The sequence below is a fragment of the Mchenga conophoros genome, linkage group LG15 (assembly GCF_057382185.1).
Source record: "Mchenga conophoros isolate Kocher_MC1m ecotype Shallow Benthic linkage group LG15, M_conophoros_male_GT1.1, whole genome shotgun sequence".
NCBI classification, from domain to species: domain Eukaryota; kingdom Metazoa; phylum Chordata; class Actinopteri; order Cichliformes; family Cichlidae; genus Mchenga; species Mchenga conophoros.
In genome coordinates this window covers 25,221,166-25,245,897 of record NC_140540.1, presented here as the reverse complement: position 1 = coordinate 25,245,897, position 24,732 = coordinate 25,221,166, and the positions used below count along the sequence as shown (strand labels likewise).

The 24,732-nt window shown below is 41.3% G+C and overlaps 2 protein-coding genes across 6 annotated transcripts in view; one reads left to right on the top strand and one right to left on the bottom strand.

Annotated features, from left to right (window-relative positions):
• The window catches only part of LOC146558465 (uncharacterized), a 63,476-nt gene extending 47,428 nt beyond the window's left edge, over positions 1 to 16,048 (top strand). The window contains exons 16-17 of the mRNA XM_085247563.1: positions 11,447 to 11,529; positions 13,113 to 16,048. Of these exons, the coding sequence (XP_085103689.1) occupies positions 11,447 to 11,486 (40 nt within the window). The 3' untranslated portion in view covers positions 11,487 to 11,529; positions 13,113 to 16,048. The remainder of the gene's footprint in view (positions 1 to 11,446; positions 11,530 to 13,112) is intronic.
• Positions 16,049 to 16,937: 889 nt separating this feature from the next.
• LOC146558463 (unconventional myosin-VI) overlaps positions 16,938 to 24,732 on the bottom strand; it is a 151,157-nt gene continuing 143,362 nt past the window's right edge. For all 5 annotated transcript variants that reach the window (XM_085247564.1, XM_085247565.1, XM_085247566.1 and 2 more), the window contains 2 exons: positions 23,741 to 23,959; positions 16,938 to 19,924 (listed from right to left, as the gene is read on the bottom strand). In XM_085247564.1, coding sequence (XP_085103690.1) covers positions 19,725 to 19,924; positions 23,741 to 23,959 — 419 coding nt within the window. In that variant the 3' untranslated portion in view covers positions 16,938 to 19,724. The remainder of the gene's footprint in view (positions 19,925 to 23,740; positions 23,960 to 24,732) is intronic.

Below are 24,732 nucleotides of genomic sequence, written 5' to 3'. Positions count from 1 at the left end.
TGAATCATGGTTCACATTGTTCAGGGCAGATGGCAGCTGAGAATGTCCCAGTTCTTGCATGGCCAGCATACTCACCGGACATGTCACCCATTGAGCATGTTCGGGATGTGCTTGACCAGCGTATACGACAGCGTGTACCAGTTCCCACGAATATCCAACAACCTCGCACAGCCATTGAAGTGGAGTGGACCAACATTCCACAGGCCACAATTGACAATCTGATAGACTCCATGCGACGATGTGTTGCACTGCATGAGGCAAATGGTGGTCACACCAGATACTGACCGGTTCTGGGTCCCCAGACCCCCAATAGCGCAAAAAACTGCACATTTCAGGGTGGCCTTTTGTTGTGGGCAGTCTGAGGTACACCTGTGCACTACTCATGATGTCAGATCAGCATCCTGATGTGGCACACCTGTGAGGTGGGATGGATTATCTCAATATGGCAGATGTGCCCACTACCACACATTTGGACTGATTTGTGACCACTGTTTGGGAGGGATGGTTATATTGTGTATCTGGAATGAATTTTAGGTCTCTACGTCCATCCCATGGGGAATGGGAGCAAAAACAAAAGTCTTGCGTTTATATTTTTGTTCAGTGTAGAATAAATATGAAATCTGATTAGTAAACATCCATTGTTTAACCACTTATAGCCTGTCACAGCTGTCACAGGGAGAAGGGTAAGGTGAGGCGTCTGTGGAGAGAAAGTGAACACTTTCATCTTTTAAAGTGAAAAAGTCCACATGTGGAGGCTGGAGGGGACACAGAGTCATACTCATACACAGATTTTCATGCTTCATTTGGATTTTTTTATAACGCATGAAGCTCTTTAATTGCCAATAAGTTACTCGGTTAGGTTGGTATGCATGCAAACTCCTCCCACAAAGGCCTCAGCGGGCCAGCGGATTCAAATCCAGAACCTTTTTGCTGTTAGGCAACTGTGCCACCCAAATATACCCCCTAAGAAACAAACAAAAAGGCCACAATAGGACAGACAACCAAAAAAATCCTTATCTGTCTATCTGATTCAGACTGTCCCAGGAGCCCACTGAGCTCCTGATCCAATCTGGGATCAGGAACTCAGGAACCAATCCAATCTTCTCTAGCAAGAAGCGATAAGGAGAGCGCGGCGGTCCGTGTCCATCTCCTGCAGAACCATTCCCTATTTGGGGGTTTGTGTTGCCGTGCCTCTCCAGATCACCCGTTGTCACTTTGATTTGCACTAAAACACCTGAAATGGATCAAGAAGATAAACTCTGGAGGCTGACACAGACTGAAGCCATGATATAACTACCAGCCACTCACGTGACTGCAGGAAAGTGAGCGTATAGAGACATCTATGGTGAGAGAAGAAGGGTGGAGCCTCTTTTTCTTCTTCTGTCGCTTTGTGGTGTAACAGCTACTTTGCTTTCACTCTTCTGTCCAGTTCATCCCAAACCAGCTCAATGGGGTTAAAGCCTGGAGACTGTGGCCACTTCGTGTTTTTAAGCTTACTATCTTGTTCTTTTTTCCTGAGGTAATTCTGCCATAGCTTGGACTTGGGTCATTATCTTGCTGTAGGATGAATCCTTGACCAACTACGTGCATACCAGAGGCTATTGCATAGTGCTGCAGAATGCTGTGGGAGCCGTTTTGCTTCATGGCGCCTCTCACTCTGTACAAGTCACCCACCCTGGATCCAGCAAAACAGCCCCAGACCATCACACTTCCTCCTCCATGTTTGCCAGTTAATGCCACACACTGTGAAACCATCCTTTCACCTACTCAACGGCGCACAAAGATCCTGCGTTACAAACTGAACATTTCAAATTTTGATTCCGCCTTCCAGTCTTCAGTCGTCCAATGGCAGCGTTTCATGACCCAGCCAAGCCTCTTTGTAATATTCTGACGTCTTAGCGATGGCTTTCTTGCTGCAACTCGTCCTGTAAAACCTGCAGCAAGAAGTCTCCTCTTCACAGTTGAAACTGAGACTTGCTACGACCACTATTAAGCTGTGCTTGAAGCTGTTATCCTGTTAGCTGCCTATCATGCAAGCTGTTAACTCCCAGAAACGTGTCCCATGATTCAGCTGTGGCTTTGGGTCTGCCAGACCTTATCCTGTCAGTTTGCCCCGGTTTCTGAGTGCCTTTTGATAGTGAAGAAAACTACTGTCACCTTAACTTTCTTTGCAATTTCTCTGTAGGAAATACAAAGTGCTACGTACATTTCATTGAAACTTGTGGTGCATGGTTGAACTTAGTACATCTGAAGCGTAACCGCCAGCTGTTAGCTGCTGTGATGAGTTTTAAATCGTGGCAGGATGATGTCGGCTGTCCACAGACGCCTTTGAAGAATAGTTCCTTTCCTTAAGCACTTAAAAGCTTCATTAATATCGTGTTTCATTAACTGTCAGCTCACATGCAGATTTTTTATTACATTATGAACGTTTAACTAAATTAAAAGTTATCCTCGGGTCTGTTAATAAACTGCACTGCAGGGAGCAGCGACGGTTTTAAATCTGAGACATTTAGAGACAGACAGGGTGAGATAATGACTGGAAAGACTTTTTTCTCAACTCTTATGGAAACTTTGAAGGAAATCTGACGACGCTCTGCTTGGTTTTTTTAATTGTATTTAATCCAATAACACCAAACATCTGTCTGCTGAAACAAACAGACTCAGTAACAGCAGCTGCTCTCTGCGCTTTTATCAATATTTGTTCAGGACTAATTTTACTGCTGTTCAATCCACGTTTGGGGTGTGTGTGTGTGTGTGTGTGTGTGTGTGTGTGTGTGTGTGTGTGTGTGTGTGTGTGTGTGTGTGTGTGTGTGTGTGTGTGTGTGTGTGTGTGAAGATGATTTTCTGAGTTTTGGTAAGTTTGGCAGTCTTCGAGATGTAACGTAGTGCCGTAATCATCCTAAAGATTAACTGTGTCTGATGCTTTGGTTTATAGCAAAATGTTGCTTAAAACTGAGATCGTGATTTTGGTAACGCCTGCTCCTTATTTCTGGTTTTGAAAACTGTCAGAGAAAAAAAGAAAAATCTTTGCACATGTGGTTCATCAAACAGATGGATATGAGATGGACAAACAGATCCAACGCTGCAAAGAAAATTGATTTAATGTTTTGGTTTCTTTTTGTGGGTTTTGTCACTTTGTGACTGAGGGATTGATCGTGCGATTGATATTTTTCAGTTTCTTGTCACTTTAATGGTCAAATGATGGAAAAATTGCCCCAAATAGCTTTAATGTGCCTCTGAATTCAGACTGACCATGCTTGTATGAAGTAATATCTTTGTGCACAGCCTTTAGCGGTCTTCTGCTCTGCTGTGGTGTTTATCCTCCTTCTCTCTGTCTGATCCGTCCCTCCATCATCCAGCCCCTCACCACTGTAAATCAATGCTAAGTTGATTTTTAACGGAGAGAAAGCGTTTTTTCTTTTATTAACCACCTGCAGAGAGTCGCTGCCGCTCAACTGCCAGAAAAATCTAATTTCAGCACCGTTATATGCCAGCACCTCGCCTCCTGACACACAGCACCTCAGATTCTCTCACGCTCAAACGTCGATTTTCCATCAGCTCAACCTTTGCACAGATAGTTTTGGGTCTGCATTGTTTCACCTGTCAGACAGCACAAACTTCATTTTCTGGATCTGCAGTGGTGAGACATTAGAGAAACCACAAAAGCGTAAAACACGTATTAAAACGCCATCGTTACAGCTTCTGTGTCCACAGATTAACAGGCAGGAGATCCACAGCTCTGAGCTTCTAGACTGAGGACTTCGTTTATTGTTCGTTGGAGAAAAACACAAGAAAACTAAGAAGTGTGGTGTATTAGGGGCTAATCCTTTGTGATCTCCTTTGAATTCATCTTGTTAAGCGTTGTTGTAAAATCCTGACCTACACGAAACCCAGTTGTTAAAAACTTAAGCAGGAAAATAAGGGACAGCACAGCAGCTAATTTGAGTATCATAATTGGAGGTTCAGACTAAAAACGGAAGTTTCTTGTTCCTCAAAATACCAAATAAACAAATAAATAAGTAAATACAGTGCTTTTGGAGGATATGGTTAACAGCTCTCTTGCTTCCACCTTGACCAGCTCAAGACTTTTGCACAGAACTCAAAACAAGTGACAACATATTTCCACATTCTTTTGATCTTTTTTTATTTCTGCATTTACTCTTCGACCTTCCTGACCACGTCGTGATCACCAAACTTGGGGTGGGTTAAGATTAGCAGCCCAAAAGAGCAGCTCCAAAACAAATTCCCGTTTTCTTTACGATTCCATCAGAAACAGCAACAGCGTGCGGACAGCTGCACCAACGGTACTCATAGCGACGGCCCACATACCTCTGCAGGAGAGGAGGGCTATGTTTACCAAGTAACTGAATATGAATAATGAAAAGTTTCATCAATCAGAAGAAAAAGAGCATTTTTGGGGGCACAGGAATTTATATTTGGATGGTGCTTGGAAACTATTTTGATTTCCTTTATTATCTCGGGGGATTTCTTGTCTCTTTGTAGGCAGCGGACAGCAGAGAGATTAGAGGAAATGTGAGGAGGAGGAGGAGAGATGGTTTCCAGGGACACACAAATACACGGTCAGCATCTTAGCCCAGTGATCCACAACCAGGGGTATTTGTTCTGTAACTGCCAACGGCTTCTAGGAAAGAGTGAAGCAGCAGTACTAATTGGATAAATGTGATATTTCTGCATTTTATAAATAAGTAAACACAGTTCAGGCTTGAATGCTCGTGCCCACAAATGACAGGTGAAGTGCAGAAAGATGTGCACCTGAAGCAAAGTCTGACATCTGATTTTCTTACATTTAGTCGATGACCCGAATGTCTTCATTTGCATTCGGAGCCGAGGACACGGACGTGATTTTTCCCTGAACCGGAGCTGCGGTTTGTGGTTTTGTTTAACATGAATATTTGATTGGCCCGATTGGCCCGAGCAGCAGAAAGAAACCGCTGCCGGTTTCCTCCCGAAACGCTCTTCCGTCTTGGGGGATTGAGGGGGTGGCGGTCGACTTAGATTTGCCACGTTTCATTAACACTGAACCCTGTTAGGTCTAATCCAGCGTCCAGACCGGCCGAGAGAGGACAAAGAAACCAAAAACAGCCGTAAACACCGAACACCACCTGGCAGGTTAGTACCGCGGCGCTGCACATTCCTTTTAATCTCATTTAGCTGCCTGACAGCACAGAGAGCTGGCAGCAGTGAAATCATTTTGGTACGCTTTCTAATGAAAAGACTCCCCGAAAAGGCACACAGGGAACGACTCCGAGGAGTCCCATTTCTTTTTCCTACAAAGCTGTGCAGGTTTTCTTTGGCACCTTGCTCTCCATGTGGCCCTGATACTCCAGGTCACGTTTCTTTAATCCTGCTCGCTGGCTGGCTCAGACTTGTTTTAGTTGGGTGTTTGCCCGGGTGAGTGCAGGTGTAACAGACTGGTTTTAGTGTCTAGGCGTACAACCATGTGTGGTTTTCTAATATGCGGTTTAAAGGGTGAAGCTGGGGAAGGTGGAGGTTTTAGTTCCACGCAGGGTGAATCTTCAGTTGATATTTCAAAAAAAATTTTCCTCAGTAATGTGTTTTTATCTGCTGCAAACTCGCACTGGGTGACTTTACCTACCAACCTGGCACAAATAAATGCTAATGTAGTGTTTTAAAGCAGATATTGTGAAGTTATTTGAATTGCACAGTTTAAAAAAGAGTGACTTTGGAGCACTAAAAATAAGACAGTTTGTGTTGCAGAGCATCAGCCTGTGTGTAATTTCTGTAGTTAAATTGGATAATTGTGCACAGAGGCCCAAACCGTTTTTTTGTAGCAGGCTCTAAATGCATTTATTTCTGCTCTAACGTGAAACATTTTAACATCAAAGTCTATGGGGACCGACTCCTATCTGGAGCGAGCCTTAAATGGACATTAGAGGAAGTAATGGAGCAAAGGAGAGCTGTCGCTTCATAGTAAGAAAGATCTCACTTTAAATCCTGCCTTTCTTTGTGGTTCCTGCGTTGGTGGGTTCTCTACAGAAGACCAGCTGAGTTGATGAAGGGCTTATGAAAACAGATCCTAATACTGGTTCATGCATTAAAAAAAATAGGTTTTTGCTAAATAAAAAGATTATTGATTGATTTGTCTCTCCAGCTTAGCTTTGAGATTTGCGGCTAATAGACTTAAATTAGTTTATGTTAGCTAACTAGTGACAGAACCGATAACTCAGAGGAAAATGAGGGACTAAACCTAAACTCAGTCCAAGGGGATCACCTTTGAGTTGCTCCTGGCTGTAACAATGAGTTTTATGTTAACAAACCAAAGATATTCTTTACACTTTCACTCTCTCTGTCTTTAGCAGTAAAGGAGTCATCATTGTTTGGACTGGTACTTATATAGTGCTTTTCTACTCTGTCCGAGCACTCAAAGCGCTTTATACAGCTAATTCATTCACCCAATCACAGCCATTCACACAAGCACTTCTAAGCTTAAGTGCTAAGTATCTAACATTCATACACATTCACACTCCGATGGATGCATCGGAGAGCAACATGGGGTTAGTATCTTGCCCAAGGATATTTGGCATGCAGACTGGAGCAGCCTGGGATCGAACCACAGACCTTCTGGTTAGTGGCTGATCCGCTCTGCGAACTGAGCTACAGCCAGCTGCACTAAAAATCCACCTGTTAGCTGTAATGTTCAGGTTTGTAAAGCATTTTATAGATGAGAACAATGTTGAAGTTCATGAAAATTACACATTCAGAGCCTTTGAGTCTTATTCAGTTATCGGTCCATTAAATGGCTCTGAGCGGAACCTACCAACAAACCAACCCGGTGACATTCTGTACTTAAAAATTAAAAACTATAACTTTAAAAAAGGGTGGAGTGCCCACTCTGGGTCAGGGACAAGACCCTGCCCCAAGTGGAGGAGTTTAAGTATCTCGGGGTCTTGTTCACAAGTGATGGGAGAAGGGAGCCGGAGATCGACAGACGGATTGGTGCAGCGGCTGCAGCGATGCGGATGCTGTACCGGTCTGTTGTGGTGAAGAGAGAGCTGAGCGTAAAAGTGAAGCTCTCGATTTACTGATCGATCTACGCCCCTACCCTGAAATGACTGAAATAACAAGATTGCGAATACAAGCGGCAGAAATGAGCTTCCTCCGAAGTGTGGCTGGCCTCTCCCTTGGAGATAGGGTGAGAAGTTTGGCCATTCAGGAGGGGCTCAGAGTAGAGCAGCTGCTCCTCTACATCGAAAGGAGCCAGTTGAGGTGGTTTTCCGGGCATGTCCCACCGGGAGGAGGCCCCGGGGCAGACCCAGGACACGCTGGAGAGATTATATTTCTCGGCTGGCCTGTGTTCCCCCGGATAAGCTGGAGGAGATGGCTGGGGAGAGGGAGGTCTGGGCTTCTCTGCTTGGGCTGCTGCCCCTGCGACCCGGCCCCGGATAAGCGGAAGAAAATGGATGGATGTTAAGCACAGAGTTCTTAACTTCAGCTTCACAGACAGAGTTACATGTATTTACATTTCCTGAGCAGGGCTTCAAAGTGTAAATCCACATAGTGTTTCGTGTACACTTCAAGATGCTGCAACAAATCATTTTGTTTCTTTCAGAACTGTGATTTTTTTTTTTTTTTTTTTTAATTGAAATATTTTCCATTTCTGTTGTCCATCAAATTACTTAAGCTAATGTTTCAGTGGTTAGAGATGACAGAAGACGGAGATGAAGTCTGCAGCCTCTCGCAGCCATTTTCAACTGGTGTTAAAATGGAAACTCAAACAGTCAGTCCATCAGTCTACATTGAATTGGATAAATTTGGCAATTATGTGCAATCTGTTTGCAACAATAGGGTAAATCAGTAAAAACTGCTAATCTGATGCTGCTTAAATGCAGAGAAATTCACATTAACGGTTTACCTTCAGAGTCCTGCCAGAACCAGATTTGAAATAGAAATCCAGAAATAGTGACGTTGTTGCTGCCAAACTGCAATTTAACAGCAACATGAGACAAGCGCTCTTTGATATTGGAACCAGAACAAAATGAAGAAAGATCATAAAGAAACTCAGTGTAATTAGCTCTTTAGTTTAAGATGAGAGTACCTCTGTGCAACCTCAGAAACAGCTCGCACGTACACACTGTGTACAAACCATTATCCTGCAATATGATGCTACTGTGCAACTGCAAGACCAGTGTATATTCAGGTTTTGCTGTCCACTAACTAGACCACTATTCACGTGACTTTAACAAAGGTCCAGTCACACAGGCCTAGAGACCAGTGAACCCTGGTCACTGCTGGTCGCTAATGTATTATTCCCTGACTGGTTGGCAAATAGTTGCTGGCAGTTGCTAGGTGAAATTGGTTGCTAAGATACGGTGCTGAATCAGAAACTACCTTGTGATTGGTTTGGTCACTCGCAGATTACCACAGTTGTCCACAGTTTCCATGAAATACGCTGACTTCTGCAAACACTCACCAAGTTGCAAAGACAGAAATATTTCCTGTGTTTTAGACCAAATGCACATAAGATAGTAAAGCTGTGCAAGACATTATTATGCCACGCTGGTTTATTGATGGATTGTATTTATTTATGTATTTTATATATTTTCTCTTTTACTGCAAGAGGGCTCTAATGCAAACGAATAATGTTAAGTAGTAAACTGTGAAAACTGGAAATGGGGAACATTGGCCTTCAAAATAAAAGTTGTGCCTCACCACTACAGCCAAAGCATTCCAAAGTTTTACTTTGAAGGAGAAAATTTTCTGCTTCGTCTTTGTGTCTTAATTTTCCAAGTGTTACTTACACTCTGAGAGCAGTGAGCCAGTGTTTGCAGACTAGTCTGCGTTTTCCATGCAAACTACGAGTGACCACAGCCATCTACTGCCCACCCAAGCAGTCACAGAGAGGTTTTTGGTGCAGCACAATACAGTGGGGCAAAAAAGTATTTAGTCAGCCACCGATTGTGCAAGTTCCCCCACTTAAAATGATGACAGAGGTCAGTAATTTGCACCAGAGGTACACTTCAACTGTGAGAGACCGAATGTGAAAAAAAAAATCCATGAATTCACATGGTAGGATTTGTAAAGAATTTATTCGTAAATCAGGGTGGAAAATAAGTATTTGGTCACCTCAAACAAGGAAGATCTCTGGCTCTCACAGACCTGTAACGTCTTCTGTAAGAAGCTTTTCTGTCCCCCACTCGTTACCTGTATGAATGGCACCTGTTTGAACTCATCATCTGTATAAAAGACACCTGTCCACAGCCTCAAACAGTCAGACTCCAAACTCCGCCATGGCCAAGACCAAAGAGCTTTCGAAGGACACCAGGAAAAGTATTGTAGACCTGCACCAGACTGGGAAGAGTGAATCTACAATAGGCAAGCAGCTTGGTGTGAAAAAAATCAACTGTGGGAGCAATCATCAGAAAATGGAAGACATACAAGACCACTGATAATCTCCCTCGATCTGGGGCTCCACGCAAGATCTCATCCCGTGGGGTCAAAATGATCATGAGAACGGTGAGCAAAGATCCCAGAACCACACGGGGGGACCTGGTGAATGACCTGCAGAGAGCTGGGACCAAAGTAACAAAGGTCACCATCAGTAACACACTACAACGGCAGGGAATCAAATCCCGCAGTGCCAGACGTGTTCCGCTGCTGAAGCCAGTGCATGTCCAGGCCCATCTGAAGTTTGCCAGAGAGCACATGGATGATACAGCAGAGGATTGGGAGAATGTCATGTGGTCAGATGAAACCAAAGTAGAACTTTTTGGTATAAACTCAACTCGTCGTGTTTGGAGGAAGAAGAATACTGAGTTGCATCCCAAGAACACCATACCTACTGTGAAGCATGGGGGTGGAAACATCATGCTATGGGGCTGTTTTTCTGCCAAGGGGACAGGACGACTGATCCGTGTTAAGGACAGAATGAATGGGGCCATGTATTGTGAGATTTTGAGCCAAAACCTCCTTCCATCAGTGAGAACTTTGAAGATGAAACGAGGCTGGGTCTTCCAACATGACAATGATCCACAACACACCGCCCGGGCAACAAAGGAGTGGCTCCGTAAGAAGCATTTGAAAGTCCTGGAGTGGCCTAGCCAGTCTCCAGACCTCAACCCCATAGAAAATCTGTGGCGGGAGTTGAAAGTCCGTGTTGCTCGGCGACAGCCCCAAAACATCACTGCTCTCGAGAAGATCTGCATGGAGGAATGGGCCAAAATACCAGCTACTGTGTGTGCAAACCTGGTAAAGACCTATAGTAAACGTTTGACCTCTGTTATTGCCAACAAAGGTTATGTTGCAAAGTATTGAGTTGTATTTTTGTTATTGACCAAATACTTATTTTCCACCCTGATTTACGAATAAATTCTTTACAAATCCTACCATGTGGATTCATGGATTTTTTTTTTTCACATTCTGTCTCTCACAGTTGAAGTGTACCTCTGGTGCAAATTACTGACCTCTGTCATCATTTTAGGTGGGGGAACTTGCACAATCGGTGGCTGACTAAATACTTTTTTGCCCCACTGTATGTCTCTTTGCAACCAGCCTCCTACAACGACTGGGCCAGTCCCTAGGACTTTGTGCCTGAGGCGTCATTAACCATTTCCGGGTCCAAACCGGAATACACCGTGTTCTGACTGAGGGATTAAAACGTGTTCAGGTTAAATATAATAAAATATTAAGCATTAAAATGCGTTATAAAGACAACAGCCTTAATGAACGGAGTAGGAGTTTGGACTGGAAGCAGGATTTATATGTCATCCGTTAACAACAAGATTCAATGGACTCCACAGCATCAACTTAATATTTCAGATGGAAATGTTTAATTTGCATAGTAATAAAAACTTAGAAATCCTAACAAATTCATTAGATTATGGCTTAAATGTGTTTCAAATGGCTGTATGCTGCCCTTGGATGATGCTGCCTAAATAGAGTAAAAGAGAAGTGAGAGTTTTTACTTCAAATCAAGCTTCATGTTTGATCTGAGTAGCAATGAAACCAAATCACACCGCAGAGAGAGACACGCTCAGTTTGATTAACAGCTGAGCTGGTCATTAAATAAAATGCATGTTCTGCGGTTGAAAATAAAAACATTGCATGTCTGAAGCTTTGTACTCGCAGGAGCTGAGCGTCTGCTCATTTGTGCCTCGGCTGTGAAGGAGGGACCGTTTGATTACATGCAGATAAACCGCAGTGGAAAGTTGTAAATCAGTCAGGTTCAGGCTCGAGGTGCTTCTCACAGGAGTTAAATAAATAGTCTGTTTGGTGTAATCTGCTGACAGTCTAGGTAATTTTTTTCTCTTTCCTCTGCAGGTATTTTGAACATTTGCAGTATTTGCAGATCTTCTCTGATATCTGTGGCTTCAGGACAGAGGCTGATTTTGGTGCATGTGCAGAGTTGCTGTAGCTGCAGTTTCATACCTGCCCACCTCATTTTCTCCGCTTTTTCTTTTCTCTGCAGACACAAAGACGGCTATTCCCTCCCAGCCCTTTCCAGTTAAGAGAATATAAAGGATCGGACGGCACATGAGAACACCACCACAGGTGAGAGGGGACTGGTTTGTGTCCTTCATGTAGACTCGTGTGCTGCAGCCAGGAGAGAACATGATGCACACTCAGCAGGACTTCATTGTGTAAAGTGGAGCTGATTAAGAAGTGGTAGTGTTATCAGATGATGCAGAGACCTTCCTCCTCCTTCTCCCAGTGTGAGATTAGCTCTAAACCCAAACACGAACACCTGTGTACGCCTTTACAGCACGATAAAATAATCACAGTAAGATAATCTGTCCTGCTAGTGTAAACCCCCGATTGGTTTAAAGCTGCTGTGTGTTTAGGCAGATGACCAGTGAGTAATTAAACCTCCCAAAGGAGGACGACTAAACCCTGACCTGACGCTGCTGTTTAGTACAAACTGTCCTGAGCCCACCTTTTACCTCCTCTCTGATCCTCTTTCGGGGTCTGAGTCGCCACAAAGCTGCGAGGTAATTTCAGAGCATCTCCCCCCAACCACATCTCTGAAAGGCTTTCAGAGGAAGATAAACCACGACAGCGGCTTGCAGCCTCCACCAGGGTCACACGCCTTAAAGTCTTTGTTCTGCTGTGCCGGCTCCTACATCACTCCGTGTACGTTTAGAAAGAGATTCTGAACCCTTGAAAAGGCTGAAGAGTTTACTGCTGAGATTAACTGCAACACCGGAGAAGTTTGAGGGCAGAAAGCAGCATTTTGGATCCACAGTTACTGGAAAAATATTTATTTTACAGGGCTCTGGAAGTGGATGTACTTAACTGCTTAATTAAATTAATTAAATTCTATTCTTAAATACTTTTGTAATCTGTTGATTTCAGTTTTATTTATATGAAATCTCAAAATAAATTAAAAAAAGCCTGGTAGTGTAATGTAGCTCCAGTTTTTCTCCCCTGAAACTTAAACTTACCACTGCTGTTTGTTTCATATAAATAATGAAAGTACCAATTTTCTGTAATATTAATGGAGGAGAAACCACAACTGAATGACAAGAAAACTCAACACTGAGACTTTGCTTTGAGTTCCATGAATATTGAAAACAAAACCTGCACTGAATACATCTTGGTGTCTGGAGCTCTCCCAAACCCACATGAATAATTACAGGGGACATTAAGCTACAGTGATGATAGGGACAGCTAATAAATCTCCCTTCTTTGACTGTGTAAGTTTGTGGATTTTGTAAACGATGGACCACAAATCGAGAGAGTTTATTGATATGTCACATCGACCAAAGTGCTGCAAAAATATTAAAACAAATGAAGCCATTAAGAAGCAATTAAAACCATCGGGTAAACAAATCAAGCCATTAAAGGCAATTAAGAAAGCCCATCGTGTGGTAATCTACAGGGCTCGTTAACAGTGTAGGGTAAAACTGGTCCTAATCCGGGAAAGTTTGAGGGTAGATGTCCTGATATGGAAAGAAAAACTGTTTCAAGATTTATAGCAGAAAAAAGTAATCACTAATTTGTTATGTAAAGCATAAATTTACCTATTTATTGTTATACATTTTTTCTGGCTGTGGTGCCAAAGTTTTAATTCCCCAAAGGCTGCTCAACGACTGACATGTAAAACACCGATCTTGTTTCTTGTCTCTTTGAAACAGGAACTCGGACTCATCGAGGCCTCATTCAGTCACTCGGTTTAAATTCAAGTTGATGCAGAGCTGAGGAGGTTTCGGGACAAACCGCTGGCTTCTACACTCCCCAGCGCTCTGAGCTTCATACCAGAGGACAACCAGCCATCGGGGAAAACAAACGTTTAGGCCATTTTAAAAATGTCAGAAAGCTGTCGTCTGCAGCTGACGATGAAGAGGAGCTCAGGGGACGACCACAGCATCGATCGGGTTGATATCGATTGACCCTGGACTGCTTTTATATATGTCTGCTGACTCTATATGTCTGTAGGCTGTGTGTCACATGATTAGGAAGTAATCTGATGGTTCCCCAGATGTTAATGCAATTTACAAAAAAAAAAAAAAAGGTCTCCAGTGGTGGGTAGCAATTTGTTTCATACCAGCATAATTTTATGATGTTCAGATAATATTTTCTAGATAAATAATAGAGATGTTCTTTAACTTCCTATTGTACACCTGAACCTTATATATCGAGTGAAGATGCAGTAGTGATAAAAAAAAAGTTATTACTTTTCTATCAAGTTTGATTCAAAGGACATTTGGATGCTTAATGAGGTTAAAATATCCAGTATTTATTCTTTCTCTCATCCCTTATTAGATTTATTATGCCCCATATTTAATTTTTGTAATGTTTTATGGTCTCGTCTTAATCCCAAGGTTGGGAATCTAGAGCTTTAAACTATGGCTAGCTGCAGTGCAGTGCTGAGCTAATGCTGATTGCTCAAGACTCCGCGTTAGTAAAACGTGTATGCATTGGCCAACCTTGATGTTAACACCTGGATCCTTTAAGATGTAGCCACAGGGTTTTTCTTGGATGTTACTGCAGAAATTAAGCTGTGGGAATACTTCCATGTTTTTTTGCAAGATGATTTACACTTTAATGAAACACTAACAAACTGTTGACAAACTGTTGTAAAATTACGGAGTTCCTGTATTTGCTGTGAAAATGTTGAGGATTACCATCACACCTTCTCTGGCACATGTAGTGGTTTCAAAATCCAGGAGTTTGGGTGATTACAGAATAGTTGTATCTATTTTATGATGTAGAACAAAACATGAAATCAGGTGACCCATCAATGGTTAAGGTTTGATTTTGCTTCAGCCTTGTTAAATAAGCAGATCGTTTAGAAATGAAAAGCTATTATCTTTTAAATGTGTTGTCACAAACTGAACATTACACTCACTGTGTGCTAGCTGCTAGTATTAAACATTAAATCTACAGTTACAACAAAACCTAAATAAAAATCCACCCACTTCCTTGACCTAACCCCGAACCCTTCTATAACAAAACCACAGTTAACCAAAGACATTTTTTCAGGCGTCAAAAAATAAACCTTTAACAAGACCCAAAGAGTTTTTCATGTAACACTATGTATGTGATTGTGTTTTCGGCATGGTAGTCATAAATCAAACACAGTACTTAGTGTTTGTTTCTTGTTTGCAGTTTTTGGTTGTGACTGTAATGCTAACTGCTAAAATTTAAAACTTTTTAGTCTTCTAATAATACATTTAACAGTGACAGAAACAATTCAACACAGCTAAACATAAAACAATACCACAAGCCATTTAGCATAAAGGCCCAATAAAAATATGGTGCTTTTAGCTAGTTAACAACTTTTGCATGAGTTTGTGGTTCTGTCTTTTTTGCTACCTAGCTAACATGGCGACTACTTAAAAGTATTGAGCATTCTCAACATTTGGACTGTTTTAATTTCACTATCCCTATTATGATACTGACCACTACTGTTACTATGGTCGCTGACAACAATTTGACAGCAAAAGTGTAAAGTACACAATTTGAGATGCAGTGCAGTTGTCTACAGCTACAATAACTGATCAAAGGTGGCACCATTAGTGGGTGGCTGAATGCTAACATAGTGCCCGCTTTATTGAATACGTTTCTAACATTTGCATGCTAGCATACTAACATTTTACAGCAGAGCTGGGAGAGAATTAATTTGATCAGGTGGTGGCGCTAGAGGAACTGTCAGAGGATAACCAACGTTTTTATTGTTCATCCATGATAGTACATATAGCTCTCAAAGTTCTAAATATATGCAACATGGATTCATGGATTTATCCTTTGTGTACATGCATTAACTATCCTTAATGTAATATTAGCTCTTACATGCTCTGACAGACACCGTGAACTAGAAACGTTTACCGTGTAACTCTTGGTGTTATCTAATTGTTCCCTACATTGTTTGTGATATTTCTGTAATTTTTATTTACATTCTGCTGCTATTACACAGGAAGTCAAGCAATACGCAAAACCCCCCTAAAGTTCATTGAGGGGATTAATTTGAACTCAAGTACCGCATACCATCAAAGGTGCGACTTGCACACCTGTGAAATGTACATTTGAGTCAGTTTAGAGGCTTAGAAGTGGATGTAGTTGCCATAAACTTAAACTGCACTGCAAAGAGTTAGTAAATTGAGCTAGCTGAAAACCATGTTGCAGCAACAAAGCTAGTAATATATCCTTTGGATTAGGATTATTTGTCATTGTTTGGTTAGAAAGCATGGATGAACTTTTAGTTATTAGACAGTTAAACAGGACGCCAGTTATAAACTTTCTCTTGCGTGATGCATTTACATGTTAGTCTATATTATGGTGCAAATTTGCACCAACATGAACTGGTAGTGGTCAGTTTACGTGAGTTAAACTGTCAAATCTGATGTTGTTTCAGGGCAGCTGGAGCTATACAGTTCAAATTCACTTTTACACAGAGACGAGAAAAAAAAGTTAAGAGCTTGGAGTAAATGAAGTTGTCATAGACTTTCCTTTGCAAAAAAAAAAAAAAAAAAAAAAAGGTGAACAGTCAGCAGTGTTAATGTTTGTCTAAAAACAAGTAAACCCTAGGACACAGCAATTTGTCCACGCTAGCACGTAAGCTAATATTATGTAGAGACATCAACAAAAAATTTATATAATTTATATGTAAGTGCTTATTACACTGGGCACAGGAAAACAAATATTTTGGAAATCTGTCAGAAATATTTGCTTAAAACTAAAAATTATATGGTTTATTAGTCAAACTGAAAACTGACGTGGTTTTGCCCAAATGTAAGCCGCCATGCAGTTCTATTCTGAAAAGCCAGAAATGAATCAAACAGAACGTTCAGTTTGTCATTCTGCTCAGCAATGCAAGTAAATAACTGTAATTTGGCATTTTAAAGAACAAATTATTTGGATAACAATAATTAACAATAACAATAAGCATCCCAATGCAACGGTATTCATGTTTGATATGAACACACCATAAAACTGGTGAGCGGGCCCTGTAAATCTCTTCCTGCTGAGAGGCTCGGGACACATTTTTCATTGTGTTAGAAACTGAAAAAAAAAAACAGAACAAAAGAAGCTTTTTGTTTTTAGTTTCATTTATATGGCGTTATACTTGTAAATGAATTCTGTGGAGTCAAATGATCTTCCATTAAAGTCGTAGGTAGTAAGACCAAATCTTACCTTTCTCAGGATTAATCTTACTCGCACGGATCATGTCACAGATCAAACCGATACTTAAACTTCCCAAATGCTGTCGTCTTATTGATGTAAACACTGTTCGCTGTTTTTGTCTCAAATCAATGCATCTACTGATGGTTATTGCTGCTTGTGTGGGGAGGGAAGCCTCCCCCAATGACTGTAATGTGGACTTTTCTTATTTAAAGTCTTAAAATATTATGTGTTTGTTTCACAATCAGTAGTTGAAAATACAAAACTGTGCTGAATAAAACTCCATCTTCTTCATTTTGAAAGCATTTGCTCTGAGGTGGAAAAGAGGAGGCGAGAGGTGAGTGAAACATGGAATGCTTTTATTCATCCGTTAGAGATCAGCGTTAGAAAAATGACAGTGGACAAAGGCAGTGCTTCCCCAGGAATGATTGCAATGTGTGGCGAGAAACAGATCGCAGCAAATCCACAAGACTTTCTTTGCATGTTATGGAGGAAAATATCTCGAGGTCATCACTTGGTTAAAACAAACACTGAGGTCTTAATGACGGCAAAGCTCAGAGCGCGTCCCCTTTACACTCAGCATTAACACGTGTACTGGCACATTATATACAAATGCCAAGCTTGGTGAAGTTGATCTTTGTATTTGGTACAGATTTTACTGAAGAAATTTGAGGTTTTCTGACCTGCTTCAAACACGGCTGGAATCCTTACAAATGAAAATTCCTGGACCAGTCTGATTTTCCATGTTGATGTTTTTTAAAGCTATTATTTGGCAAAATGAATCATGAAGATTATACGGTCTCCAAGATAGTCCTGCTGCAGTTCCCCCCACACTGATGATGGGCCTTTTCCCCAGCAAAACATTTTGTGTCTATCAACAATGGCCGCAGTCCACTCGGCTCCTGGTTCAGTGCGATGGCTTAGTAAATGGAACCGAGCTAGGTCAACATGTCTGCTGTGGAAGAGGCCCACACACCAAGCTCGCAGTGGGTCCAAAATTGTAATCTGACCCTCTGATCAGTTTGGTTGGCATTTCTAGTCTTTCTCTGGCTCCAGTAGGCAAGACTGTACGCAGCTTTTAACAGGAAATGTCCCAAAAGGACTCACTTAACTATTGATAGCAGTCGTTCTAACCTAATTAGTACCCAAATGGTATGATTTCATCAATTGTTGATGTTGACGTGTGATATATGGTTTTTGATGACCTTATATTGTTGCATGTCTCAGATACAAATTGGGCCTCGTTTGTTTACGATGTGGGAATTAAATTCCCCTTTTCAGTGATCGTGCTCAGAGCCCAATGCCAAAAACCTGAGTCAGCCTCTTTTGTGATAATTCAGGTTTTGTATAGCCAGCTAAAGCAGCTAAAACAAAAGCCTGGCTATGCAGAGCATGCTTATATTAAACCCCTCTGCTACATGCAGTTGTTTATATAATCTACTTCTGAGATTAATAAAGTAATGTTTAAATCAAGTTTTAGGTTCTTTTTAAATTTAGCTGGTGGTAAGTGAGCCGTCTTCATCAACTATCAGATCCATCCTGGCTGTGCTGTTATCGCTGTCTGTAAAGGGGTTCGGCTACTTTGCAACAAGACAGATGTTCATGCTTTCAGACAATCTCAGCCACATTTTTCTTGTGCAGAGCATCAAAGGGGGAACAGAAAGCTTGGGAACAAACAGGCTCGGGGGAATAACGCAGTGCGACGTCACCACAGATTGTCTGTCATTGTTGTTTTTTTTTCTTCTAAGTAATGACAAAAGAGGCCTGTTTTTTCCTTCTTAGCTGAGTTTGTGTGATTTATTGCTTGACGATCTCATGTGCCCAAGCCGATGAAGTAGAAACTGTTCTTTGAAAAATAAACTTTTACATTCCAGTAGGAATAACACTGCTGTCTGCACATACCGCCCTATAGAAAATATTCAGTGTTATATGAATGTTCCAGTTTGAGGCCAAGTACCAGTGCATCGTAGAGTTCGTGCTCGAAAGCTTCTCACACAGCAGGGAAATGTCCAGTCTGACAGAATATCTTAACAACTGATTCCAAACCATATTGTTTTGTGCTACCTTGGGATTCGCTGCACTTGCAAATTACTAAACAAATCAAATTCAAAGTGTTGAAGCATGGCTGAGTTATTCGGGTCTCTTTTTGCGGCGCTGATCTGTTCTGAAAAACACCACGAACACGTGGAGTCGTATCTCAGCACTCAGCAGTTGCATAATTAATTCACATTTTCTGCTCGGCTCCTTAAACAGAAATTAATCATGGATGGGGCTCCGCTAATGAGGAAAAAAACCAAAAACAAGGTTTCATGTCCGGAGCCACGTTTGGTCTCAAAAGGTTTTTGGACCCTTTACTAATTTAAATCACATACGATGAGAAGAAACAAAAGAATCACGACATGAAAAAATCAACAAGGTCTCAAGTTACATTCAGCTGGAAAAACAGGAGGTAATTAAAAAAAAAAAGTATTTGTAAATATTGGATTTAATTCGGTGGAATAATCGGACACCCATGCATGCAGCCTCGTGTGGTGAGAGCTTGCAGCTCCTTGTGCGAGTTTCTCTTTTTCACCCTCCAATAACCGCATGAAGACGACGTAAACAGCAGCTTTTAAGTCGGAGCGGGATCACCAGCTAGCTGTTAAGACGGAAGCGACACACCTGTGAGATTTCAGTGTAATCATCAGGATCATCAGGAATGCATAATTACAGAGGAATTAAACTTGTTCTGGGGAGGCAGCTTTGAATAAACAAACAGAAAGTCCTACCTTTCAGCATTTAAACCCTGTTAAAGTAGTATTAAGGCCTCATAGTTAGACTTGCACACATGTTACAGAAATGTTGGAAAACAACCGGATGTGATCATTTAGCATGATTTTTCGTTTCTGCATAGGGTTCAATGCAAAACTTCCCCGCCCTGCCCCCACTGAGGAACCAAAAGCCAGTGAGAACGAAAACTCATCAAACGGAGGAAAAACAAAAGGACAGTTGAGAAAAACAAAACGCCGTTCACGTCGAACGCCCTGGAGTCAGAACCTGTGCAGCGCGCCCGCACTCCATCTGTGTCAGGTAGCTGGTGCATTCGTCCCTTTGTTTGCAGCGCGAAGCCCCGCCTCCGGGCCCCGTCACTTGAACATGCTCTGCAGCATGGCTGTGGCGTAGGTGGGCCGCGCCTGCCGGCTCTCGATGGCGCTGCGGAGGTACTGGATCCCGCCGCAGCGTTCCCAGATCTCCTCGAACTGCCGGGGGAGGATCTCGGCACCCCGCTTCCTCGAGAGGCCCGTCTCCTCCAGGCTCAGCTCGCACATCTCCATGTCGTCCTTTCCTGTGAGAAGAAACGAGTCAGAAAAGAAAAAAAAGACGTGAAACGCAGTGATGAGGAACTCAAACAAGGCCAACTGCACTGTCAACAAAAATGCTTGCAGAATAGTTTCACACTGGAAAACCACCACGAGTCTGTGGCAATAGTTCACATCTCTCATTTGGAAGTTTTACTTAACTGAGAGAACCAAGTGCAGATGCCTGTTGTATAAAGAAATGTATTTCTCTCTGGATAGCAAAGTCATTTTAGCCATTTTTCTTCTTTCAATGCATTCATTTAATTATTTACTATTTTAGATCCTCTCCGATTCTAAGTTTGCTCAAAGTTTAATACAAAGTTAAAGAATAAATTAGTTAAAGTGTAAAGCTGCTATTAGTCTCAAATAGGAAAACAATGGGAGAGATGTCTATGAGAGTTATAAACCCTTTAAAGAAAAATATAAAAGTTGTGTTAATAATAAATGCCACAAAATAAATGTAAAGCTAAATATGATTGCATATTTACACAAATCAGTTTGATATTTAACAAAAATATCAAACTTAAATAAAATGTTGAATGCTAACATCTTGAACACATTTCTTTGTTGTGCATATTGTTATATAATGCTAAACTAACGTTCGTAAGGTTAGCAGCCTTAACAGCCTTTGTTTAAAAAATGTAAGAATTTTTAACTTCCTCTGAAATATTTTGTTACGACACGAGAATAATGTTGATAATAATGTTCTGATACAGTATATATATATTTTTTTACCATGTTATTAGCTTAAATGTATGTACTTAGCATGTTAGCATGCTAAAATACTAAATGTATAAATGTTGTTAAACTGCACCATAAACTAAAAAAGTTTTTTATCTCTAAAATGGGGAGAAATTATGGTGGTAAAATTAGACATTATTGTGAAACATGTTGACAACTGACAAAAAACCCAGAGCTGCTGCTAGCATATCTAAAATGTTAGCTAAAAATAACGTCATCTTAAATAGAGATTATGTAAATGGGGTTTAAATGTGAACAAAGGGAAAAAAACACAATACAAAGTTTTTCTAAATATTTCACCAATAATCTTTTTTTATAGATGTGGTTGCTATCTACTTTTACATTACACAGCCAAAGTTTCAAATAATGAGTTAAAAGTAGCTAAAAGTAATTTTGCTTCATTTTCAACAGGAACAGCAGACAAACATCGTGACTGCCGCAAAGTACGAGCAGTACAACTGACAAGCTCCTGGTGCTGCCGGCAGGCTTCCAGAAGCTGGCCAATTAGATGTTTGGGGGTCTTTAAAGGAAGGGCCCCTCAAGGAGACAAACGCTAATACAGAGCATATTTATACTCAATTTCAGCTCTTTTAGCAGACCAAATGTTCCCAGTTAGTGCAAATACACCTCTGTAATACTAAAAAACTATACAGCAGTACAACACTGAAAATTAAAAACCAACAACCAAAATTTTATGGGCAGAAACATGAATTGCGTGTTTAGGTTAACTAAACCCTCTTAAGAGTCCCAGAATGAAAATGGCCCTGAATGATACTGCCTCTTAATATCTGAAATCACAGAGTGTTTAAGGCCCACTTTAACAGTCTGAATTAAATCTGTAGCCCTAGAAGCATTCAATGCCTTTATTCCACCAAACATATTCAATGCTTGCAATTTACATTCAGTGTGTATCTACAGCTGTTAAGGCAATAACAAGTTGCAGCAGTGTGCTCTCTGAGTGTCATATGAGGCAGTTACTCACCCACATACTGACGCCGTCTGAACACAGCGGCTGCAAAACAGCAGCTATTTCCCTACGACATGAGCTTTCTGAGACCGACGACCTCACAGTGTTCAAATCACACATCCTGCACAGCCGTGACTCGCTTTCATAAAGCCTCAAACCCACAGACGAGTGCAGCCCTCAGAGCCAAATTAAAGTTGAGAAATATGCTGCTAGGAGTTGTGATGTTTGAACTCATCAGCACACATATGCTCAGACAGGTGGGTGAACAAAACAAACGCTTCGTTTTTTCCTTCTTTACTGTTGTTGTACTCGTCATTTGGTACAATCTGCGATTTTACAGCTTGTTCTGACACAAACACTCACTCAGGCGCTTTCATTTAATTTGGCAAATTGTGGGAGGATGCAGCAGCATCTGTGGATATCTGTTATATTATGTTATCAATAGAATACAAATATTACACTTTGCTCTGACAAATGTTGGAGTTTCAAACCTTTTTTCTTTAATGCAACTGGAAAAAGATTCCAGATTGTTTTTCTTTGAAGTGCTCTGTATAGAGGACAATTAAAGAAATCCCAGGCACACTTTAACAATTCAAAGTAAATGTTTATCCCCAGTTAAACATTTACTTTCATAAAATCTCTTTTAGACACGGGAATTAAAGAGCAGCATATCAGGTCAATCAAGGGATTACATTTAAGTAAAAACTGAATGTTATCGACAAGGTAAACTGTTGGAATGAGGGAAATTTCTGAGGAAAAAAAAAGGAAGGCATTTATGAAAGGCACATATTCAGGAGGCTTGCAGCTGGATAGCGTAGTGGTAAGACTGCACGGCTTTGGAATGGGATTCGCAAGTGCGATTCCCACCTGGGGGCGCCTGTATCCAGTAAGGGTCCTAGGCTAGACCCTCTCTACAGACAAATATGAAATATGATAAATATGAAGTGAGGTGTTGAGGAAAATTGACGGCGAAACAAGTAGTGTTGCAACATTTGGAGTATTTAAAAGTAGAAAGGGAGGCAGCGCCTTCAGTTTTCAGGCCCCTCCTCTATGGAGCTTCCCATTTGGATTCAGGAGACACTCTACTTTTGAGATTAGGTTTAAACCTTTCCCTTTTGCTAAAGCATATAGTCATGGCTGGATCAGCTGACCCTGAATCCTCTCTTAGTAACTCTGGATAGGTGTAGGCTGCTGGGGGATTCCCATGATGCACTGGGTGTTTCTTCTTCACTCCCTATGTGTTAATCGACCTCTCTGCATTAAATCATTCTTGTTATTAATCTCTTAATCCTGTTAAAAGGGAGTTTTTCCTTCCCACTGTCACCAAAGTGCTTGCTTATAGGGAGTCATATGATTGTTGGGTTTTTCTCTGTATGTATTATTGTAGGGTCTACCTTATAATATAAAGCGCCTTGAGGCGACTGTTGTTGTGATTTGGCGCTGTATAAATTAAATTAAATTGAACTGAATAAAGTCATGTAGAATGAAAACTGCAGCGTATCGCTCTAATGTTCTGATAAAAGCTGACGCGTGATTTCTGGCATTCTCGAAGGAGAGCTCGTCAAATCGCGGTTGATGATTCGTTGCACGGGCCTCCTAAAAATAAAAGCCTCTGCGTCTCTACGGAGAACGACCTGACGGTGCATTATGACTCGAATATAATCAATCTGCTGCACTCGCACAAAGTCAAAGTCTTGAACATTGATTAACAGCGAAGTGCTGCTTCTGATTTCATTTCTTTCTGTGGCTGTCGCAGAATCAACTCATCGATTTTCCTCTCCACCTCCACCCTTTCTTCTCGTTTTTTTCTTCTACTCTTTAACTGCTTGTTTCCTTATGCCTGTCACTCACTCTGTCATACTGTGATGCAGCCCAATGGGTGGTGTAACTGTGTTTAACTTGGTGCATATATATGTTGTTTCATTTAGTCTGTAGATGGATAGACTCTCAAAGAACAGAATAACCCGGCCACTGTCGACTAACATATGTGTGCAGAAATGTTTCCAACACAGGTGAATGTATAACGTAAGGTAAAGACAGAGATTTATTTCCATGCTCAGTCTTTGCCTCCCTCAGATATCTGGGTTGTACTGACCTGCCACCAGTAGGATTGGGTGTTTATCGGGATGCAGCTCCATCTGCCTGGCGATCCAGGGTCCGTCGAAGTGCGCGTACCACCAGCCCTTCTTCTTGTTCTGGGGGTCCTTGTACTGGTCGCTCGGCCGGATGAACGGGATGCGGAAGTAGCGCTGCTGCCGGTTCATCGCCACCTCGTACTGCCGGGCCGGTATAGGTGGGGCTGGGTTCTGCTGGGCTGTTGATTGGATGCAGAGGGAAATATATTAAAAAAAAGTTAGGAGTCTTTCATAAATCAGAGACCATGTTTACATGCAGTAGCCTGGGAAGTGGTTATGGTAAATGTAGCTTATCCTGTTTCCTGTTTATCAACCTGTGCATTAACTTATGAAGCAGAGTAAAGAGAGTTCTTTGCAGACTAAAGATAGACAAAAACATGTTGTTGTTGTTGTTTTTTAAAAAAAATAGTTTTCTACTTGGAGACGAGGGTAAGAATTCCAACAAACCACACTAAGGCTCAGAGGATGTTTAAAACTTTAGTTTTTTGCTTAATGACATGAAAGAAAAGGCTGGAGTTGTTTTTATCTGAACTTACTAATTCCAATGTTTACAGCTCGTTTTAGTGTTTTAGCTAAAAGCTGCTCGGCCTCGTTAATTATGCAAGAGACACAATAGTGAGTTGCAGTGAGCATACAGACATTAACAACAGCTGCCTGAGCACAAATTACATCTGACATTCTCAAACTGGACAGTTTAAAGGAATATTTTTGCATTTTACTCAGTAGCACTCCAAACAGCAGCGACCGTTTAGATTAGCATAAAAACTGGAAAAGAGAGGCTGATCCTGGTAAATAATATCTACCTTCAACCTCTGTGAATTCAGTAGATACAGTTTTACATACATTTAATCTGACAAACTTTAAGGTGTTTTAAAGGCACATCTAATTAAAGCCGTAGGGGTGTCATTGGTAGCTTCGTAACCTTCAAGTTTGTCCTTTTTTCTACTAGAAG